This window comes from Lithobates pipiens, unplaced genomic scaffold (assembly GCF_037356315.1).
Source record: "Lithobates pipiens isolate NorthernLeopardFrog02 unplaced genomic scaffold, aLitPip1_a1.2 Scaffold_10, whole genome shotgun sequence".
In the NCBI taxonomy this organism is placed as follows: Eukaryota; Metazoa; Chordata; class Amphibia; order Anura; family Ranidae; genus Lithobates; species Lithobates pipiens.
Window position 1 is genome coordinate 177,329,813 of NW_027507686.1, and position 24,865 is coordinate 177,354,677.

The window sequence follows — 24,865 nt, forward strand, 5'->3', positions numbered from 1 at the left end:
CGAAATTTGCTGCGAAACGACCGCCGGGCGAACCGTTCAGCCATCACTAGTCTTAGACAAAACATAGCTCCAAATGTGATCGACCCTCCAAAAACGTTATTAAACGCGTTATTAATGAAAGGTTTCTTTCCATGTTGTAAATGCAGTATTTGTCAAATAAATTCTTTTAGAGGGCGGAAATGTGAGACCTTCCAGTCCACCATGAAAAATAGATCTTATGACAATGAATCCTTCATGAAGAATTACATGTGCGATTAGCAGAGCACGTAGGGAACATCAAGCAAGGTTTTAAAAAACATAATTTATCAACACATTATGACAAATACCACGCCAGGAAGTCAAAGGGAACGACATTTTAGGCCCTTGATAAAATTCAACCTCATTGGAGGGGGACCAATATGGTTAGGTCCATTTCAAAACTTGAAACAATTTTTAATATGCGATCGTATGTGCCCTTTAGCTTAAATGTTGATTGGGACATTAACTGCTTCATTAGTAACTCTTAAATAAGGGTTGGCTTTTTCCCCTTTTTTAATGTGTTAATTATATATAAATAAATATATACTTAGACTTCATACGTCTGAATAAACACCCCCCCCCCCCCCCACTGTTTATATATTTTTTAGGTTTTAAAACTATTTTCAAATTCCCCACTAGATGGTAGGTTTCCTCCATCATGTTATCTTTTTCACTTCCTTATTGTTACTTTGCCCTTTCGGCAGCCAGCAGCTAAAATGGCGGAACCATTTTCCCACTTATCTAATTTATCATTAGTCAGAATGGCGATGAGGAGTATTTAACCAGCATACGTGATGACAATTTCATGCTGGCCAATCCCCAGACAATGTCCTTTTGCTGATGAAACGCGTAGGGTAGAGCCTCTGACAGTGGCGTCATCACGTTTGTTCTTCCCAAGACGCTGGATGGGTGAACAATATAGGAAGCAGAGTGAGACTAATGGTGATACCGCAACTCTAGCATTTACACTGCTTGTTTGCTGATAGATGACCTTTCTCTTGTAAGTGCAAACTTATTTTTTATTAAACCTCATTTATCAACATACAACACCATGGAAGCCTTTTTCTTTTTATGTCTTTGAGTACCCCTATCAACAGCGGGAGTGCCAGATTTTCAATAGGGGTTGAGGAAGAAATTACTTTCCTTGGCTGGGCGAGACTGCTGCGGCAGTCATTGCTTTCTGGTAAGCAGGTTATTCATATACTTTCGGTGGTGATCTGGATGCACTTTGTTTGCTTTGAAGACTTTGTCACGATTTTCTTTTTGCTAATTTATTTCTGATCATCTGGACAGACATTGTTATTTAAGAATTTATGGATTTTTCCTTTGATGGGACTTTGCTTTAGTTTTTTTTCATTTTTTTTTATTTTTTTCACTTTGGTATTTACAATTTTTTTTATGTATATTTATATTCACATATTTATGAGTTTTAATTAGAACTGCATGTTTTTTTGGATATTGCACTTGCACTAATTGGAGTTTCTGTACTGGACTTTTTGATGTTAGCAGCCTATTTTTTGGTCAATTTAACAAGAGTTGTTCGTGAGACCCGTGTGGTCTGGTCTGTGTTCCAGGTCCATGGGGGGTCCCGGTCACGGGGTGTTCGACACCCCGCAGCATGTTCCTGTCAGTGGCCCCTGATAGACCTGCTCGGTCTGGGGTAGGGATCCGTCTGTTCCTGAGTCTCAGAACCGACTGGTCCGAGGGGCAGTAACTGAGGGAGGATTCACAGTGTCCTGGTGTGCTCTCAGCTTGGAAGGACACCGCAGCTCGTGGAAGTGATTGGGAGAGGACTCTTCGGAGGAGGGCCGGCAAGTGGCATCCTGAGAAGTGCCTGGTTACTGAGTTGGGAAGGACATTGACAAATTCACACTTTTCCAGTACCATTGAGGAAGTGGGAAGTGGGAAACGTTCCAGGTACAGTGGAAAAAGGTTCCTGTTCACCTTTAGTTGATTTTTCAAGTATTTGAGTCAACGTGCTGACTGCCATGATCTCTGGCTAGAGATATGTTCAGCTTTGAAGTGGCCAGCTGCGAGTGGCTACTCTCTGGGTGGAAATAGAGACTTTGCTAGACCTGCATTTCAAGGTGCCTGAGTTCTTCACCCGTGCCCTCTGTTCCCTTAGAGACTGTGTTATTTGAAAGTTCTACTGCAAAATAAACCTTTTTAAAAGGACTTCATCCATGTCAGTGTGCAAGTCGTTGGGTATCAACCCTGGGAACCCCTAGACATGGAGGAGCAGGCCAAGAGAAGGTAACTGGTAAACCCATCAAGTCAAGACCGCCCTGCAACGGGTTATGGCCGCTACAATACCATCTCTGAATTCACAATACAACAAACCTTGAAACAGATGTTCTAGGGCAACAGAAGACCACATCAGGTGCCACTCCTGTCAGCTCAGAACAGGAAAATTAGGCTACAGTTCGCACAGAATCACCAAAATTGGACAACATAAGATTGGAAAAATGTTGCCTGGTCTGACAAGTCTCAAGTTCAGTTTGCGACATTCATCAGATGGTAGGGTCAGAATTTGGTGTAAATAACATGAAATCATGGATCCATCCTGCCTTGTTCAGGCTGATGGTGTGGGGATATTTTCTTGGCACACTTCGGGCCCAATTTAGTGCCAATTGAGAATTGTTTAAACACTGCTGCCTACTTGATTATTGTTGCTGACCATGTCCATCCCTTTATGACTACAGTGTCATCATCTTCTGGCTGCTTCCAGCAGGATAATGCACCATGTCACAAAGCTCACATTATCTCACCACTGTTTTTTTGAACATGACAATGAGGTCACTGTACTCCAATGGCCTCCACAGACACCAGATCTCATCCAATAGAGCACTTTTGGATGTGGTGAAATGGGAAATTTGCATCTTGCCGACAAATTTGCAGAAACTAACTGTAATACTATCATGTCAATATGGCACACAATCTCTGAGAAATGTTTCCAATGCCTTGTTTCATTTATGCCAGGAAGAATTAAGGGAGTTCTGAAGGCAAAAGGGGTTCCAACCCAGTACTAGCAAGGTCTACCTAATAAAGTTGCCAATGAGTGCATGTTATTAGCCTTAAAGTTAAAGTTAAAGAGGGCTTACCAGATCCACACCCTCTTAAAGAGGAAGTAAACCCTGATGAGTTTACTTCCGCTTTCATTCCCTGCAAAGTTAAAGCATAATGGACTACTATGCATTGCATAGTAGTCCATTATGTGTCACTTACCTGACACAGGAGCCAGCGTGCCGCTGTCTACCGCACATGCGCCGTAGACAGTGGTGCCTTTTTTTCGGCAAATATCTCCTAAACCTATATGGTATATTTCTTGGACATACAGGTGAGCCTTAATCTAGGCTTACCTGTAGGTCAAAGTGTGTTGTAAAGGGTTTGCAACCACTTTAATAAAGAAGTTAAATACAAATGTGTAACTGATCCCAGGGTTGATCCTCTCAGCACTTTAGTCCCTCTATATCATAGACATAGCACTTTTTTGCTGCTCAGCCTAGCCATCAAATTTCACTCCTTGCAGATAGCTTGATCACAACACACATAGAGGAGACAGGAAGGAGGCTTTCATAGTGCAGCATATATATCTGTATTTGATCAGTAGATAGTACTCAAATATGGAATGTAAACCAAACATTAAAAATATATATTAAAAAATAAAACCAGCAAGAGCACTGATGAAGTGGCTGCTGCTAAACAGACAGCAGCATGTAGTATTAGTATGCTCAATCTCCACCCTGCGCATGTTTTATCCAATCAGACATCATCAGAGGATGGGCATACTGACAGATAGGGATGGGCGAACTGTTTGGCCCGAACATAAGTTTGGGCCAAACTTTCATTGATCGGTCATTAGGCGAACAGCCGAACAAACGGTTGAACGACCCGTTTGTTCGGTTAAGTTCGAGCCGAACTTTCATTGTTCGCTCATTTGGTGAACAGCTGAACAAATGGTTGAGCGACCCGTTTGTTCGGCTGTTCACCAAATGACCGAACAACGAAAGTTCGGCCCGAACTTAACGCCATATAATTTTGCGCGCGTTACTGCCTGTTTAAAGCCATATTTTTTTGCATGTGTTACTTTCTGTTTAATGCCATATAGTTTTGAGTGCGTTACTGCCATTTTCACGCCATATAGTTTTGTATGAGTTACTGACAGTTTAACGCCATATAGTTTTGCATGCGTTACTGCCAGTTTAACTCCATATAGTTTTGCGTGCATTACTGTCTGTTTAACGTCATATAGTTCTGTGTGCGTTACTACCAGTTTAACGTCATATAGTTCTGTGTGCGTTACTACAAGTTTAATGCCATATAGTTTTGTGTGTTACTGCCAGTTTAACGCCATATAGTTCTGTACGTCACTGTACGTTTGGCACATTATATTGCAGTGTATTATATTGTATCCATGCAGTGTGTTTGTGTAGTGTGAGTATTCAAATTAAAGGGCACCAAACACCTCTTTTCATTGATTAAAGTGCATCTACGTACAGATTTCAACTTCTCCTTTGCATTTGCTTATAAGCACTGCCCCCTCCCTCCCAATAATGTCTGGGAGGACAACAAGGAGAGGCAGAGGTTCCCTTGACACTGTAAGGGGGCTAGCAACAAATGTGTCCACAGACAAAAGTGGACGTGGTGGTCAGTCCTCAGGCAGAGCATCATTTCCTCTGTTTAGTGAGCTTGCCCGTGCTATCCAGCCAACGGAATGCAGAGGAGGTGGTGGACTGGCTTACTAAACCTTTCTCATCCTCCTCACCTTCTGTCACACAAGGAGAGAAAAGTGTGCTGTCCCCTGCAGTTGCCAGAGTGGATAAACCTACCTTCTTGTCCACATCTATTCCGGCCTAACATCAGCCATTGAAGAGTCAGCTGAGTTATTTGATCACAGCATCAGCCACTTGTGCCTTAATGATGTCCAACCATTACTGGATTCAAAAGGGAATTTTATGGGGAAAAGATCAGAAGGGTTCGTACATGGAACATCATAACCATGATTTGCCTTTAGGTCACCCCACAGAATAATGGACTGTCTTGATACCAGGTTTATATAAAAATTACAAATATTTATTATTGAATATAAAAAACTTTTTTAGAAAAAGAGAGAGTTTATACATACATAGATAGATACATATTATGGCTATAATATAGACAAGATTTGTTACGACAGTATTTTGTGTCCAATACGGTCTTTGGTTTCTCTACTAGTTTCGCGACTATTCTGTCGCTTCTTCAGGAGACCTTGTTTGTCTACAACAAAATTTATCACAAATTACTTGACAAGAAACATCAACGATTATTTAAAGATATTAGATGTATTTTTTACAATTAAAAAGAGAGGTAGTATAAACACAAAGCATGCAGCTCACCACCATGCAACTGTCGGGAGGCACATAAAGTTCGGGTAGTCCCTACCAGATCGAGTATTGACCACCCTTTGGGGCGGACACGGGAGGTTCAACAAAAGCAGCTACAAAACAGGAACAAAGGATTTCAAATGGTAAATATGTAAGATTTTTAAGCCACCTGTGTAGCTTAAGCATAAATATTTTTCCTGTAATGTAGCTATAAAAATAATGATAGCAACATACCGGTATAGCCAGGAATTTTAATTTTTAAAAAAAGTAGTGTAGGTAAGGTTGCAGCAGTATAGCAGTTTCGATGGACATTGAGGCTTCAGTACAGGTATCGTGGTGCCGGAAAATGTCCGGACAGGTGAGTCTAGTATAAAGTGGACATTATGCCTAATCCAGGGGGCATCCGAAGTTACTATACAATTTGGTATGGGTGTATAGTACTGACCTGGTGAAAAAATATCATTTAGTCAGTGCGGTACACTTTTACTCTAAAAAGATAATTTCCAAATGTAAGATATAAAAGGGAACTATTTGTCAAAGGAAAGCATACCTCCTGAAGCTTCTCAGTTCAAGCAGTAGTTTTAGCATGAAGACTTCCCGTCCTGTGTTTGGTCTGCTGTAAAGGTACGCCATGCCGGCGCACCTTTAACCTCCAACCCGGCGGCGTCACAAGCGCGGCGCGGGTGCCGAGCTATGACGTCGCCGGGTCCGCCGCTCCTACTGCGCATGTGTCACACGTGGTGACGCGCGTCAGCAAAGGTCACCAAGGAAACCCTCGGCGAATAGTTGCTGAAGCGGACCCGATGCCGCCCATAATGCGGGGGCCTATCGGGGCCGCCGGAGAGGCGCGTGCCCGCCCCTGGGAGTTTCCTCCCACACTTCATGAAGTGCCTCACAACAGCGCAGCCCTGAGCGTCTCATACCTTGCTTACAATACAGATCTGAGTTAGTAAGAGGAAATAAGACATGAGTAAATTTATACAGCATTTACATTGGCAACATTTTATTGCATATTGTTATACATGCATTTTCTCACCAGTACGTTCACTTGATCTGTGAGGAAAAGAGAAGGGAAAGGAAGGGATACAAAGTCATAATTAGATAAATGACTAAATAGGTTAAAATGCTAGGACAGCTCAAACCGCTTGTCGCTGTAATACATAAATGGCTAGCACCAAAAAGGTTTGTGGCGATGTCAGAGAAAAAAAAGGTGATGGTTGGAATTCCTGAGGTGCCAACTGAACCAGGAGATTGAGCAATCTAGGGAATAGAAAATGATGATGACAGAGCACTAGGAATGAAAGAAAAAAGAAGAAAGAAGTTTTTCTCCTTTTTCATTTAAGAAAATACTTGTATGTTTTAGTTTCGTTCAGGCCTGGCGGGATCAGAGCGTCCAGGCGTTCGATCCACAAAGTTTCGCGTTTTAAAATTTCTCTATCCCAATCCCCACCTCGAGTGTCTTTACGAATTACTTCAAGTACAAGAAATTTAACCACTTGGGGCTGATACCGATGATGAATGCCTATGTGGCGACCCACTGCAGTGAGCTTGCCGCCTGATGAATAATAAAGATGATCTCCTATGCGTTGGCGGAGCTCCCTAATGGTTTTACCTACCTAAAACGCGCCGCAGGCACATATCATTAAATAAACAACACCTTTTGTATCACAGCTGGCATGAAAAGATGGAATAAAAATTTCCCCGTTTGGGAGGTTATAGGTCGTTCCCTCTGATATCCATGGACATCGAGGGCAACTACCACAAGGGTGAGTACCACGAGGGCCTTGCCAGTTTAATATGGGGATTTGGTAATGACTTCTGGTAAGTTTGTCCCCAAGAGTGGCCGCTCGTTTGAAAACTAATTCAGGCGTTTGTCTAACATATTTATTCAGGGTATGGTGATCTGTTAAAAGATGCCAATGCTGTGATAAGATGTCTCTAAAGATATTTTGGTGTGCAGAATATTTTGTAATGATCTTCACTGTAGGGGGATGGGCTGGCCTAGAGGGGCCATAAAGTAGAGATTCTCTTGTACGCCCATAGGCTTTGTTGAATGCTTTTCTTAGACTTGATCGTGAGTAACCCCTATTAAGGAGACGCTCCTGTAGGTTTTTTGCTTGGATCAGGAATTTTTGGTCTGTAGTGCAATTTCTTCTTGTACGTAAGTATTGGGCATAGGGTATGCTCCGTATCAGGGGGCGGGGATGCGAGCTTTTAGCGTGTAATAGAGTGTTTCCCGAAGATGGCTTACGATAAAGATCAGTGATTAGTTTTCCAGAATTGTCTTTGATGATATTAAGATCCAAAAATGCAATTTGGGTCGGATGGTATGTATATGTAAATTTTAAGTTAAATGTATTTATATTTAATGTTTTGACGAATTCTTCTAAGGCTTGGGGAGTACCTGTCCATACTATCAGGAGGTCATCTATGAACCTATACCAGAGGAGAACGCAGTCAAGATAGATCTGTAAAAGTTCATTGGTGAACACAGATTGCTCCCAACCCCCCAGGTATAGGTTTGCATAGGAAGGTGCGCACGCTGTCCCCATTGCCACGCCTTGAGTTTGCAAATAAATTTGGTCCATAAACATAAAGAAATTTCTGCTCAGGATGAACTCCAAAAGTTGCAATATAAAGTCATTTAGGGGCCAAGTTGTATGGTCTTGTTTTTTGAGGAATGTGTTGGCCATCCGGACGCCCTGCTCGTGGGGGATGCTAGAGTACAGGGCCTCAACATCTAAGGCCACGAGGAGGGCGTCCGGAGGGACCTGCACATCCTCAAGGTGTCGCAGAAGATCAGTAGTGTCTTTAATATATGAAGGTAGACTTATGACGTGGGGAATCAAGTATGAATCCACTAGCCTACTTGCGTTCTCTGTTAAGGAACCCATTCCTGAGACTATTGGACGCCCCGGAGGGTTTTTTTCGTCCTTATGTATTTTTGGGAGTGCGTAAAAAGTCGGCATACGGGGTTTTGCTGTATTTATATATTTCAGAGTTTCACTGTCTATCAATCCTTTTTCATAGGCACCTATAACTAGGGATCTAAATTCAGTTGTAAAGATTTCAACGTTTGAGGGATCTAGTGGAATATACCAAGCTCGGTTCCCTAGAATTTTTTGACACATTAGTTGGTATTGCTGGTGGGTCATTATGACTATGTTACCCCCTTTATCTGATTTTTTGATAATGATATCGGAGTTTTTTTGTAACTTGATTAATGCCTGTTTTTGTTTATAGTTTAGGTTGGTATAAATGTTAGGCCAATCCTGTTTTTTCAATGATTTGACCACTACAGTCAAAAAGGCCCAGATTGTGGGACATGTCATAAGATCTGGAAATGCCCGTGAACTTAATTTAAAGGTATTTTTTTGTTGTAACTGAGTATTTTTCATTGGGGATTGGGACTTGGGTATAGAGGTTGATGAAACCTCCGAGGTTTCCTCACCTTCAGTCTGTCCCTCATCATATAATAACATGAGGTCACGTAGGGCCCTAAACTCTTGCATGGAATAGTCCTTAGTTTGCTCTGCCAGTTCTTTTTCTAAATTTAAATTTCGTCTGTCCTTATCATACATAAACTTGTAAGTTAAATTGCGGGCGAAGAGATAAAGGTCTTTGATAGTTTCGTAGACATTTATAGGTTCAGAAGGACTGAAACCAAGTCCCAGTTGAAGAACTGATTTTTCATCGTAGGTCAGGGGGCAGGAAGTAAGATTAATGATATTTAAATTCTCCATCTGAGGATTAGTTTCAACATGGATTTCATTTAATGGGGTAACGGAGTTCTTAGCATGAATGCGTCTAGACTCCCTCGTCGATGTGGATCGGGTGTGGCCGGGGGAAAAAAACCACTAGGATTTGGGAGTGAGGCCTGTGTAGTATGCAATATTTTCGGAATAATATTGTGCAAGGTTGATATTTGTGTACTAGTGCTTTGGCCTTGTGAATCTAAGTGAGCTGGTGGGGTTGTTTTGGCGGTTTTACCCGTTTTCTTGCCTTTTTTAGAATCCTTTGACTGTAGTGGTCAAATCATTGAAAAAACAGGATTGGCCTAACATTTATACCAACCTAAACTATAAACAAAAACAGGCATTAATCAAGTTACAAAAAAACTCCGATATCATTATCAAAAAATCAGATAAAGGGGGTAACATAGTCATAATGACCCACCAGCAATACCAACTAATGTGTCAAAAAATTCTAGGGAACCGAGCTTGGTATATTCCACTAGATCCCTCAAACGTTGAAATCTTTACAACTGAATTTAGATCCCTAGTTATAGGTGCCTATGAAAAAGGATTGATAGACAGTGAAACTCTGAAATATATAAATACAGCAAAACCCCGTATGCCGACTTTTTACGCACTCCCAAAAATACATAAGGACGAAAAAAACCCTCCGGGGCGTCCAATAGTCTCAGGAATGGGTTCCTTAACAGAGAACGCAAGTAGGCTAGTGGATTCATACTTGATTCCCCACGTCATAAGTCTACCTTCATATATTAAAGACACTACTGATCTTCTGCGACACCTTGAGGATGTGCAGGTCCCTCCGGACGCCCTCCTCGTGGCCTTAGATGTTGAGGCCCTGTACTCTAGCATCCCCCACGAGCAGGGCGTCCGGATGGCCAACACATTCCTCAAAAAACAAGACCATACAACTTGGCCCCTAAATGACTTTATATTGCAACTTTTGGAGTTCATCCTGAGCAGAAATTTCTTTATGTTTATGGACCAAATTTATTTGCAAACTCAAGGCGTGGCAATGGGGACAGCGTGCGCACCTTCCTATGCAAACCTATACCTGGGGGGTTGGGAGCAATCTGTGTTCACCAATGAACTTTTACAGATCTATCTTGACTGCGTTCTCCTCTGGTATAGGTTCATAGATGACCTCCTGATAGTATGGACAGGTACTCCCCAAGCCTTAGAAGAATTCGTCAAAACATTAAATATAAATACATTTAACTTAAAATTTACATATACATACCATCCGACCCAAATTGCATTTTTGGATCTTAATATCATCAAAGACAATTCTGGAAAACTAATCACTGATCTTTATCGTAAGCCATCTTCGGGAAACACTCTATTACACGCTAAAAGCTCGCATCCCCGCCCCCTGATACGGAGCATACCCTATGCCCAATACTTACGTACAAGAAGAAATTGCACTACAGACCAAAAATTCCTGATCCAAGCAAAAAACCTACAGGAGCGTCTCCTTAATAGGGGTTACTCACGATCAAGTCTAAGAAAAGCATTCAACAAAGCCTATGGGCGTACAAGAGAATCTCTACTTTATGGCCCCTCTAGGCCAGCCCATCCCCCTACAGTGAAGATCATTACAAAATATTCTGCACACCAAAATATCTTTAGAGACATCTTATCACAGCATTGGCATCTTTTAACAGATCACCATACCCTGAATAAATATGTTAGACAAACGCCTGAATTAGTTTTCAAACGAGCGGCCACTCTTGGGGACAAACTTACCAGAAGTCATTACCAAATCCCCATATTAAACTGGCAAGGCCCTCGTGGTACTCACCCTTGTGGTAGTTGCCCTCGATGTCCATGGATATCAGAGGGAACGACCTATAACCTCCCAAACGGGGAAATTTTTATTCCATCTTTTCATGCCAGCTGTGATACAAAAGGTGTTGTTTATTTAATGATATGTGCCTGCGGCGCGTTTTACGTAGGTAAAACCATTAGGGAGCTCCGCCAACGCATAGGAGATCATCTTTATTATTCATCAGGCGGCAAGCTCACTGCAGTGGGTCGCCACATAGGCATTCATCATCGGTATCAGCCCCAAGTGGTTAAATTTCTTGTACTTGAAGTAATTCGTAAAGACACTCGAGGTGGGGATTGGGATAGAGAAATTTTAAAACGCGAAACTTTGTGGATCGAACGCCTGGACGCTCTGATCCCGCCAGGCCTGAACGAAACTAAAACATACAAGTATTTTCTTAAATGAAAAAGGAGAAAAACTTCTTTCTTCTTTTTTCTTTCATTCCTAGTGCTCTGTCATCATCATTTTCTATTCCCTAGATTGCTCAATCTCCTGGTTCAGTTGGCACCTCAGGAATTCCAACCATCACCTTTTTTTTCTCTGACATCGCCACAAACCTTTTTGGTGCTAGCCATTTATGTATTACAGCGACAAGCGGTTTGAGCTGTCCTAGCATTTTAACCTATTTAGTCATTTATCTAATTATGACTTTGTATCCCTTCCTTTCCCTTCTCTTTTCCTCACAGATCAAGTGAACGTACTGGTGAGAAAATGCATGTATAACAATATGCAATAAAATGTTGCCAATGTAAATGCTGTATAAATTTACTCATGTCTTATTTCCTCTTACTAACTCAGATCTGTATTGTAAGCAAGGTATGAGACACTCAGGGCTGCGCTGTTGTGAGGCACTTCATGAAGTGTGGGAGGAAACTCCCAGGGGCGGGCACGCGCCTCTCCGGCGGCCCCGATAGGCCCCCGCATTATGGGCGGCATCGGGTCCGCTTCAGCAACTATTCGCCGAGGGTTTCCTTGGTGACCTTTGCTGACGCGCGTCACCACGTGTGACACATGCGCAGTAGGAGCGGCGGACCCGGCGACGTCATAGCTCGGCACCCGCGCCGCGCTTGTGACGCCGCCGGGTTGGAGGTTAAAGGTGCGCCGGCATGGCGTACCTTTACAGCAGACCAAACACAGGACGGGAAGTCTTCATGCTAAAACTACTGCTTGAACTGAGAAGCTTCAGGAGGTATGCTTTCCTTTGACAAATAGTTCCCTTTTATATCTTACATTTGGAAATTATCTTTTTAGAGTAAAAGTGTACCGCACTGACTAAATGATATTTTTTCACCAGGTCAGTACTATACACCCATACCAAATTGTATAGTAACTTCGGATGCCCCCTGGATTAGGCATAATGTCCACTTTATACTAGACTCACCTGTCCGGACATTTTCCGGCACCACGATACCTGTACTGAAGCCTCAATGTCCATCGAAACTGCTATACTGCTGCAACCTTACCTACACTACTTTTTTTAAAAATTAAAATTCCTGGCTATACCGGTATGTTGCTATCATTATTTTTATAGCTACATTACAGGAAAAATATTTATGCTTAAGCTACACAGGTGGCTTAAAAATCTTACATATTTACCATTTGAAATCCTTTGTTCCTGTTTTGTAGCTGCTTTTGTTGAACCTCCCGTGTCCGCCCCAAAGGGTGGTCAATACTCGATCTGGTAGGGACTACCCGAACTTTATGTGCCTCCCGACAGTTGCATGGTGGTGAGCTGCATGCTTTGTGTTTATACTACCTCTCTTTTTAATTGTAAAAAATACATCTAATATCTTTAAATAATCGTTGATGTTTCTTGTCAAGTAATTTGTGATAAATTTCGTTGTAGACAAACAAGGTCTCCTGAAGAAGCGACAGAATAGTCGCGAAACTAGTAGAGAAACCAAAGACCGTATTGGACACAAAATACTGTCGTAACAAATCTTGTCTATATTATAGCCATAATATGTATCTATCTATGTATGTATAAACTCTCTCTTTTTCTAAAAAAGTTTTTTATATTCAATAATAAATATTTGTAATTTTTATATAAACCTGGTATCAAGACAGTCCATTATTCTGTGGGGTGACCTAAAGGCAAATCATGGTTATGATGTTCCATGTACGAACCCTTCTGATCTTTTCCCCATAAAATTCCCTTTTGTAGACTATATATTAGGATGAGGATACCACATATTGGTTTTTGATCTTTTCTTATAAATTAGGCACAACAGTACAACCATTACTGGATTCAGATGCTCGTTCTGAGGTTGAGGGTGACAGGAACATGAGCCTAGGGAGAGGGAGGAACACTGGTAGACAAATTTACTTTCATGTTCCCCAAACCGCAGAGTATTGCCAAGTTGTCTCCAGTGGTAATGATGGAGATGGAGAAGATGGAGATGGAGATGGAGATGGAGATGATGATGATGATAATGATGATGATGATGAGGTCACTGATGCGACTTGGATGCCAGATAGAGTAGAGGAGGAAACTGAAGGTGAGGTGGCACAACCCCAAGGAGGTCAACATCAAGAAAGAGTATAGAGCAGCCACCTTATTCCATCACATTCTGTAGCTGTTATTTCCTTGCCCACTCCCCACAGTTCAGCTGTCTGGGCCTTTTTCAGCACATCTGCAGCAGTTTGCACTGTTGCTATCTGCAAACTGTGTCACAGGCACATCAAACGGGGGAAAAAACACCAACCATTTGGGTATCACATGCCTAACAAGGCATTCCAACCACTCAGCTGTTGGCAAGAGTACCTAAAAGCCAAACAAAAGGGACATAAATATGTCCCTTCTCCTCCTCCTCCTTACCCACTTCAGTCTGCTTCTGCAATACCGAGTTATTACCTCTCAGCAGCCTGCACTGACAGGGATAATGGTATAGCACAGGATATCTCAGGTCCTAGCAGCACATCTGCCAGCAGCACACCTACAGCTGTAGACTGTACCTGGAAAATATTTCTGCCCCATCTTCTGCAGTGGAAAAAAAAATACAGTTTCTGCCACCCACATGCCCAGCGCCTGAATGCAAGTTTGTCAAAGCTGTTGACTCTCAAACATTTGCCTTTCAGCCTGATGGATTCTCCTCCCTGCCGTGAATTTGCACAATGTGCTGTACCACAATGGCAGATTCCCAGTCGATACTACTTTTCATGTAAGGCTGGTCCATCTCTCTACCACCTCATGGAAGGGAATGTTCTGGCATCTTTGGGAAAGGCAGTCAGCCGTAAAATCCACCTTACTGCTGACACATGGTCCAGCAAGCATGGGCAGGGATGATATATTTTGTTCACAGCACACTGGGTAACGCTGCTTGCAACTCAAAAGGATGCAGGACAGGGCCCGGTGCTGCAGCTTGTTATGCCCCCACATTTCCATATAGCTGGTGGTGATGATGGCAGACCAGTGAGCTCTACCCCTCCTTCTCCTCCTCCTCCTCTACCACCTCCATGCCCTCCTCTGCAGTATTGTCCTATGAACATCAGGTTCATAGGACATCAACGTTCAAAGGGCTTTTCCCAGAGTCAGGCTAAAAGGTGCCATGCAGTGCTTCAGCTGATGTGTTTAGGGGACAGGAACCACACACCGGAGCAGAGATTCTTGCAGCTCTGCAAGGACAGGCCCAGAGATGGTTCACACCATGCGAGCTAGAGCCAGGAATGGTGGTGTCTGATAATGGCTCAAACCTCCTGTCCGCCCTTAGACAGGGAAAGTTGACACATGTGCCATGCCTGGCACATGTCCTCGATTTGGTGGTGCAGCATTTCCTAAGTACGTACCCAGGGTTGCAAGATGTATTAAAGCATGCCAGAAGAGTCTGTAGCCATTTCAGGTGGTCATACACAGCCAGTGCTCGGTTGGCTGAAATTCAGCGGGAATTCCACCTGCCCGTAAACCTCCTAATTTGTGACATGCCCACCAGGTGGAACTCAACTTTGGGAATGCTGCAGTGGCTATACATGCAGCAGAGGGCCGTCAATGAGTACTTGTATCAGTCCACAGGTTCAGGCCGCCTCAGCATTTTTCCCCACGCCAATGGCTGATCATTAAGGATGCATGCACTGTATTGTCACCATTTGAGGAGGCCACAAGGATGGTGAGCAGTGACAATGCATGCATCAGTGACACAATCCCTGTTGTGTTCCTGCTGGAGCAGACTTTGTGTGGCATTATGGACAGGGCACTGGAGGCAAAGCAGCAGGAGGAAGAGGAGGACTTCCTTTCCTCTCAAGGCCCACTTTATGCAGACACCATCATTCCTATGTCACAGAACACACAGGAGGAGAGAGGGGAGGAGGATGAGCAGGAGGATTCTGGCACTTTCATAGGCTTTGAAGAAGAGGAAGACATGTGTTAATCTGTAAGCAATGGCTTTCCAACCCCAGGACCCTTGGGAGTAGTATGTGGCTGGGAGGAGGAAGTTCCAGATCCTCTGCAAATTTGAGGTGCATAGGCAACCCAAGAATACGTGGCATAAAGGAGAAGGATGATTACTGGTTGGCAACCCTTCTCGACCACCGTTATAAGGGGAAGGTCAACTATGACTTTTTTTAAATATTCTATAGATGGGACTAGGGAAGGAAGTGAATGTCACCGCCCCCATCGGCGATATTGACACCTCGCGAGCCCCATCGTCTGGTATGGATTTAAAGGGGAACCCCTACCCCAAAAAACGGCATGGGGTCCCCCCCTAGGTCCACATCAGACCCTTATCCGTGCACGCAGCCTGGCTGTTCAGGAAAGCCCTCAACATGGGGGGGTGGGTGCTTTGGGGAAGGGGGGCCCTGTGCCCCCCCCACCCCAAAGCACCTTGGACCCATGTTGATGAGGACAAGGGCCTCTTCCTGACAACCCTGGCCATTGGTTGTCGGGGTCTGCGGGCAGGGGGCTTATCAGAATCCGGGAGCCCCCTTTAATAAGGGGGCCCCCAGATTCCAGCCCCCTACCCTAAGTGAATGAGTACGATGTACCCCTACACATTCACCTGGGGAAAAAAATTGTTAATAAAAAAAACACAATACAGGTTTTTAAAGTACTTTATTAGACAGCTCCAGGGGTCTTCTTCCGACTTCGGGGGTCTTCTCTCTGGGCTCCAATGCTATCTTCTGCTCTTTTACCGCTAGCTCTTTTACTAGCGGTTTACCAGGAAGGCAAATTCTTGCTTACATCAAGAGTACCTCTATAGTGTTACGGTGGGAGGCACCGACACCCAAAGATCAATTTTTCAGCACCTGTTTGACAGGTGCATATCATTACAATTTTTTACAGCAAGGCAAATTCTTGCTTTCATCAAGATTATCTCAATAGGGTTATGGTGGGAAGGCGCCACCGACACCCAAAGACCAATTTTTAAGCACCCGTTACCTCTATCCAAAGTCAAAGTGACACCAAAATGTATCCAAAAAATCTCTAATCTTGTTCCTAGTGCACTACATTGTGGCCTCATCATACACACTGGCTCTCCAGCTGTTGCTGAGCAAAATAAAGTCAGCTTGCAGGAAAAATTTCATTTTTTTGGCTTCATACATTTAACGATTGCACAGCAATCTGCAGTAGATTCTAGACATGGTACAGATCTGCCACTTTACAGTTAGACTAAGGCTGGATTCACACCTATGCATTTTTAGCGCTTTTTGCATTTTGCAGATTTGAACTACAGTCCATTCACCATGGTTACCTATGGAACACGTTCTGTTGTGCAAATCTGCAAAATGCAAAAAGCACTAACAATGCATAGGTGTGAATCCAGCCTTAGGGGACCCCCAGGCACTATATTGGAAGGAATTTTTCATTTTTAGGCTTTTACTTTAAAAATCAAATAATCACTGCTCATTTAAAAATGGCATTTTTCACAAACTTTCTTTTTATTGATACATCTCCCTCAGGGCAGGACCCGGACCCCTATAACCATTGTATGCCTAATTACTTGCATTTAAGCCTTCAAAATGGGAACTTTTGATATTTGACATTCGGGTCCCATTGACTTTAATGGGGTTCGTTATTCGGGTCCGTACTTTCGCGGTGTTCGAACGTTCAGGCCCGAACCAAACAGATGCCCTTTTAGCCCATCCCTACTGACAGACACACTTCTTTATATAAACATTAATCCTCAAAATGCTTCTTTAGCCACACTGCTGCTCAATTATTTATCTCATATGTAGACATAGCAGGCAGTACTTTTTGGCGTTTTGTTTAAATATGTACATTGGTTATCACCAGGGTCACCAGAACTAATGTCCCCATTGGACTATACACTCCTATTCCTGTTCTGGGGACAACCCCAATTTTGTGATTTTCTCTTTCTTTGACTTTAGTTGATGATGGTGAATATGACTAATAGAGAGTGTGAACCCAGACAGCTATAGACAGTGAAAAAGATAGCTATAAAAACCTTTCAGGTGTTCTAAACCCTCTCCACTCTATCCAAAACTAAAAAAATGCATTCGTTACTATATACTGTATAAAGCAGATCCCTGGCCTTCCACCCCATTCCTCTCTACCACCCCGAACCTTCCATTGCTCCTATTTTTTGTAAAAATTCACATACATACTGTATCTTAATGGCAACTGTCTTCTTAGCGTTACTGTGGTGCCACAGGTCCATGAAAGCCTGGTGATTTTACTATGTTGTCTTAATAAACTTTGTATATTTTTATATATTTGTAGTACTCCCTTTTTTCCTAATAATTTTTTATAGTTGGCAACCGTCCGAAAGTCCATTTTCTTCGTTTTTTTTATAGGTTACACATATCTACTAACAACAGGTTAAATAGTGGGACTATCTTAAACACAACAAAAAAAAATCTTTCAAATAGCCAGTAAATATAACAAAATAAAACAATCATAAATTTACAAAGGAAAAAAGAGGAAAAAAATGCATTATATTAATGTGGAAAAATATTCATAACCAAAGAGGCCATATAAAAGTTCACTTAAAAAAATCTCAAAATAATTGTGTAAATCTTCTATATAATGTGCAATCTTCACATCACACCTCGTGCTACACTGTCACCACCTCCCAATAGGACACTCACTCACCAGATTTATTTGCCTCACTCTCAAGTTGATAAAAATGTGCTTTGACTCCAAGGTCAGTATATATAACCATGGATGTTCTCCAGACCACGTTATTTATAAGCTAAACAATTTATCTTTGTGGTCTAGCAAGGAGTGATGTGGTCTATGGCATCCCATAAAGTATCTTCATGTCTCGCAAATCCTGAACGTCCTCCCCGCTGCTCACTGAGCTTGGAATTTAGACCCTCCCCCAATAGAGCCCCAGTGTTGTTCAGCATCAGTCAGAATACATTTTGGAAGTCAGCATTTATTTCCCAGCTGCATTGGTATTTGGGGTTTATATCTTAAACTTATAACTTTATAACTTAAATAGTTATATTGGTGGTTTATAAGGGCCCTAGTTCATTGGTGGTCAGTGGTTACTTTTCTTCTAAAAAGGATCTCCTTTGGACATGTTGAATACTTCACTTTCTTCAATGGAGTTAAGAATTACCATCAGGTATCACCTGGAACCCAGCCAGGATTATTTCCTTAAATCTAGCCCTAAGATTAAGGGGCCTATTACAGGCAGAGACAGGATCCATAACCCCAGAGGCTCTATGCAGCTATCCACCACTGCTGTAACACCTGTACAAGACATGAGGGGTTTAGTCATTGCTTGAGACAAGAAGACACAAACACCAATATTACTTTGTAACTTCTTTCTCACTCACTAAATATGCTAAAAATGTGTTTTTATTCGTTTTGGAGAAGTAAAATGAGCTCTGCCGCTCAAAGAATTAAAAAAAACAACAACAGAGGATCTATGCTTTTCCCCGCTTTATGTAAAACTAAAGGAAACTGACTGGACTGGACCTGAGCTTTCAGATTACATTTATGGTATTAATTTACAGGCTTGTGAGTTGCAGGTGACAAACAGGAGTAATGCTGGCCATACATGTTCAATTTTTTTGTACAATTTTCCTTTATATTTACCAAAAACCATATAATCAGAACTAATTGAAACTTAACAACATTTTCAATTGTATCCAATTAGGCAGGCCCTTGCACTACATAGTTAAAGGTAAATCTAAGGAAAATTGTACAGAAAATTGTAAGAAAATTGTATAATGTATGGCCAGCCTAAGACTGCTATGTTCAGAATTTGAATTTGAATGGCTTTAGTTTGGTCATCTTCTGCTAATGCTATTATCACTAATCTGGACAAAGCAATTCTCACATGTATTTCTTGTTTGTGTGCATCTAGGTGGGCTCCTCAATTCCACAGCCAAATGGAAGTTGTCAGAAATGCAAGTGCTCTGCAACTATGAAGAATAATGCTGAAATACAATGTAAACCAATAATGTGTAATACAGACTGTCAACTGGTAAGAACACCTTCCATCTATCTGAGCCTCACAAAAAGAGAGGTGTTTCTAGAGCTTCAGCACCATTATACTTGGCAATTTGAGCTGCCCTTATTGCCCCTAGTAGCCAAGAAAAATCTTTCTTAGCATGAAACCAAGAAGAAAGGTCATTACCACACCTATAGAAGACAGACTATTATAATGGGGTGAGGTAGGGCATTGATGTGGCCTATGGTAGTTTCCTTGGCTGGCCACTATATACCCCCCTTTAAAGTGGTGTTCCACCCAAAAGTAGAACTTCCACTTTAAGTACTCCTTACCCCTGACATGCAACAATTGGCATGTCCTTTTTTTTGGGGGGGGAGTGGGTACTTGGTTTTGAGTGGGACTTCCTGTCCAACTTCCTCCTTCCAACTTCTGGCCACTTAGGCGACTCCTCCTCTCCCCTAGGAGGCCACTTCCTTCCTGGCAATCTTCTGGAACATGACACAGGTCCCAGAACATTACCTGACCATTGACAGAGTGCAACGCTAATCGTGCATGTGCCGTGCACGCCAGGCTGTGAAGCCGCAAACTGTCACAGCCAGGCGCCCAAACGTATAATGGCGGTGCTGCAAAGAGGAGGGGGAGAGAACAGAGGCTTCAGGTACCTGCATTGCTGGACCATAGGACAAGTGAGTAGCCGTTTAATAAGTCAGCAGCTATACTTTTTGTAGCTGCCAACTTTTAATAAACTCAACAATCGATGGAACTCCACTTTAACTGTGGTTAAGTGTCTGTGGTTGGACCATAGGGAAGGTGGGTGGTGTGAGCAGATTTTGTTTTATGGGACTCCTCACACCCCTATACACACACCTTTTTTAAATACTCTAGAGGAATGCTAAGGGTGACTCTGGGACACCTCTATGGTAGGTGTGACGGAACTGTCCAGCACCCAGCTTGGGTGCCTCTGTCAAGATATAGCTTCCTCCAGTCTGGACCCAGGAACCAAGTATTATAGCTGAATATTGCACACTAGCTTAGGTTCATACTGGAACTCAAACTAACTTTATTGTAAATTCACACAGAATTTATACCATGTAAGATCAGATAATAATTTGATCACAATATCCTAACCAATGCAAATGGTAAACAGAGATATAATTAACATAGCTAAGGAACAGCCAACGTAAACTGTATGCTAATGCACATCTAGCAACATAACTGACAGTGATTTCATTAATATGAACTAATCACATGTACACACAACTGGACTTTTTGACAGCAACGGTCCGACGGAACAAATCCGTCTGACAATTTGATCGTGTGTGGGCTCCATCGGACCTTTGCTTGCCAAAAATCCAATGGACTTTAGAAATAGAACATGTTTTAAATTTTCCCAGTTCCTAGCGGGAAACCCGTTCGTCTGTATGCTGGTCCAATGGACCACATACGACGGAAGGGCAGCTACAGCACCTGCCCGCGAGAATGTTTCTAGCGTGATCCTATTGCATTGGTTCTCGGCTGCAGGGTACTGTACATCTCACGCTCGCTGCAATAGGAAAAACACATTTTCCTATTGCAGCGAGCGTGAGAGAGAGGCGACAATGTCCCTTTTAGGTCTGGTATGGATTTTAAGGGGAAGCCCCTACACCGAAAAAACGGCGTGGGGTCCCCCCAAAATCCATACCAGTCCCTTATCCGAGCACGCAGCCCGGCCAGTCAGGAAAGGGAGTTGGGACAAGCGAGCACCTCCCCCCTCCTGAGCCGTACCAGGCTGCATGCCCTCAACATGGGGGGTGGGTGCTTTGGGGAAGGGGGGCCACAGATGCGCCATCCTCACCCCCTTTTCTGACTGGCCAGGCTGCATGCTCAGATAAGGGTCTGGTATGGACCTTGGGGAGACCCCAGGTCTTTTTTTGGCGTAGAGGGTTCCCCTTAAAATCCATACCAGGCAAAGGGGCTTGCAAGGTGTCAATCTCGCCGATAAAAGCCGCAAAATTGACTTCCTTTTCTAGTTCCATTGTAACTCATCACATTCAAAATGAACAGACTTTAGTCCATGTGTGGGCAAGTTCATTCATTTGGAAGTCCGCCGTAACTCAGTCGGAACTCCTTCGGGAAGACCGGCGGACCTAGTGCCGGAAAGTCTGGCCATGTGTGGGCAAGTCCGTTCTTTCGGAAATTCCATCTGGAACACCACCAGAATTCCAGCGGGAAATCCGTCACACCTAGTCTGCTGGAAAGTCCAGTCGTGTGCACAGGGCATTATACAAACCTAGGTGCCCAGATCGTTCAGCACCCAGACCACAACCCTGGATATACAAAGTACATTACACATTATCATAAGCATAAACACATAACCATTCCACAATGGTTCAATAACAAGGTACAGTGGACACAATAATAATCCCATCTCCAAGAAATGAGCAGACAGACAGAAACAATAGGTGATTCAATTAACAATTCACATCTAGGAGGCACACAATGGGAGAGACATACCTAAAAAATAAACACATAAAACCTTAATAAACAGCTGATTAGATTAACATCTACTCACTCATCTACTTTGGGGAGACAATCCTGAATCTGAAGCAAGACCACTACAAGGGTCTCCCAGGCAAAACCTCCCAAAGAGTAGTGCTCCCTTAAAAGCCAGGGCTCATAGTCTGTATGCTAGAGGCCACCTGGCAGTCCCCTCCAAAAGCCCTTGTCTTGGGTTGGTCTGTCACAGCAGGTGGCCAGCCTTATGTTCCAGGGCTTGGTGGGGTCTGCTCGAGGGCAAGGCCAGTAACAGGTTGTAATAGGACACTAGGATTTCAGGTACTCCAGACTGGGTCAATCTCAGGGTGTTCTTCTGTCAGGTGGACCGTCATAAACCTTTCTAGGGTGAAATATAATCAGCGCAAACTACAACTAAATGTGTGTGACTATCTACCCTTAATTATCGTTTGCCTAATAGTGAGGCTCAGATTGCTGCTAACACTTTCTAGAGTGTGTCCACCATACGCACTTCCTAAGCATAAAGTGCAATTTATAAGTGCAGTGCAATCACATAAACAATATAAATGAGTGAAATCATAAACAAAAACACAGCAGCTCCAATAGCTGATGTGATAAACAGTGTAATAGTCCCAAATATAAATGTTAACCCGCTGTCCCAACTCAAAGTGATAGTTATATATACATATAGTAACATTGAATGTGTTCAGTGACTGCCACCTCCAGATAAATTGCCTGCTCACCTGCAGTCTATGACCCCGCTACAGAGTCATAATAGCCTTAGTGAACTCCATTCAGGGTGGTACTGGTACACTCCTGCAAGAATCGTCCCCGAAAGACGCTACTCCACTTTGCTACTCCAGGTCTGCTGAAGAAGCCCATTAGAAGTGCGTAATGCATATGGGTGGGAGGGGCCATTGTCCGTGATGTCACTACTTACCTTTGTATCAGCATAGATCACATATTTATATTTTAATAAATAATTTGAAGCAGAGAGCACTATGGTTTCTCCATTTCTATTCTATGATACGCCAAATGATTGATTAAGACTTAAGAAGTGGAGTAGCGTCTTTCAGGGATGATTCTTGCAGGAGTGTTCCAGTACCATCCTGAATGGAGTTCACTAAGGCTATTATGACTCTGTAGTGGGGTCATAGACTGGAGGTGAGCAAGCAATTTATCTGGAGGTGATGGTCACCGAGCACATGGGATTTTACTATATGAACTATCACTTTGAGTTGGCACAGCAGTGAAGCATTTATATTTGGGACTTTGAAACTGTTGTATTTTTGTTTATGATTTCACTCAGTTATATTGTTTATGTGATTGCACTGCACTTATCATTTTCCCCTCATAAACCTTGGAAGCTCCAAGCTAAGGAACTCCAGTGAAGATCACCCAGCCAGGCTTTAAAAGTGGATGGTCTTCCCCGATACACAACACTAGTCACCATGAACAGAATTTTTTCTGAGAGCCTATTGGTTAGAACTTGAGTGAAGGAGAAAGAGCTCCTCCCCTAGGCATAGCTTCAAAAGAGATAGACCCAGTTTACCTGAGACCCATGCAGCAAAAGATTGGCTGTCTTGAACAGAGAGATACATGGGACCCACATTTTGGAAATACAAAAGGATGTCTCTAAATGGCAGAGGGTGCATAAATGTCAGTGCTGCTACCCCACCCCCCCTTGCCAAAATTGGGAGGGCAGAGAGATGTCACCCCTATGCTTCAAAGGCTTTTGATTCCCACCTCTCAACAGTGTACAGTGGGGCCCTCAGGATTCTCCTCATGCAGCTAGACTGACAGTGTCTTGGTTGGAAGAATACATTTCCTTCATCAGAGACTCTGGGCGGGAAGGCACTTAGTCGGCCAACCTATCCAACTTCCCTTACAACTAGATTTCAGGGACTAATGGTCTCCCCAAGGAAGCTGATACTCTGTGTCAAGAAGTAAGTGGCTATGGCTCCCGGAGCAATGAAGAGTGATAGTTGTGAGTTGTAATACAATTAAGAAGACCCAAGATAGATTTGTTGCTAAAGGATGAGGACTAGACCATATGGGAAAGTTTGCAGACTTGTACTTGCCCCTAGGGAAAAGAATTGGCAAGGCTGTCCCACCTTCAGTGCATTTTTAACTGGAATGTAGTACATGATAACTGGATGTGCATGTCCTTATCTGACCAAAGAGATATTGGGTTGAGTTGAGGAGGAAAGGGACTCCTTGTACTAGAGAGCAGTATGGAAGTACATAGGTCCCTGGGCACAAGGTGTGGCTAATGAGAGAACTCTCTGGCTTAAATGCTTTTTCTCTTGTTATGGAGATTTCTACTACAGACAATATATTGCTAGCCAGACCCAACATGCTAAATAGGCGTAAACAGGTAAAGGGAGGGACTCATGCACAGGGAAAGTACGGTGCCACCCTGACCTCCACTATTACAAGTGTCTGTGTTCTTGGTTACCAAGTGATTTTCTGTTATGTTAGACTTGTTCCCAAAAAGGGTACATTGATCTTGAACTGAAAGTTACGTTTGATTTAGTATTGTGTTCTTTCCATGGAATGTGAATGGAGCTGTAACCTATTGGCATGTATATACTTGTGTGTATAGAAAAATAAAATAAATCTGAGTGATGATAACCAAAATAAAAACTGAAAAAAGTATACATAAGCAGCAATCAGTCATTATCCAAATACAAAACAACAAAAAGTGTATATACATAAAACCTGTTGCGCTTCCCCTTTAAATATATATGAACCAACAAAAATGTAATTGATAACCAAAATACATAATATCTCAAAAAATATATAAAATGGTGAACAAAACAGTGAATAAAAATGCATTCATATACGCTGTATCATAACATCCCACAATCATAAATATATTAAAAGAGAAGCATAGCCAAAGCTTTACGGGCTATAATTCTTCTGGGGATCACAGCAGTGAAGTTTGTTCCACGAAGCTTAAAAAGAAAATCAGTATTACACACTGTAAGCTTATAGATGCCAATGTGTGTTAGTGATACACCATAAAGAAAAACATTTTTGAACAATCAC

At 42.7% G+C, this 24,865-nt stretch overlaps 1 protein-coding gene across 3 annotated transcripts in view; it reads left to right on the forward strand.

Moving 5' to 3' along the window:
- The window catches only part of LOC143935931 (mucin-5AC-like), a 251,510-nt gene that overhangs the window by 208,019 nt on the left and 18,626 nt on the right, over positions 1-24,865 (forward strand). For all 3 annotated transcript variants that reach the window (XM_077460154.1, XM_077460146.1, XM_077460163.1), the window contains one exon: positions 19,235-19,354. In XM_077460154.1, coding sequence (XP_077316280.1) covers positions 19,235-19,354 — 120 coding nt within the window. The remainder of the gene's footprint in view (positions 1-19,234; positions 19,355-24,865) is intronic.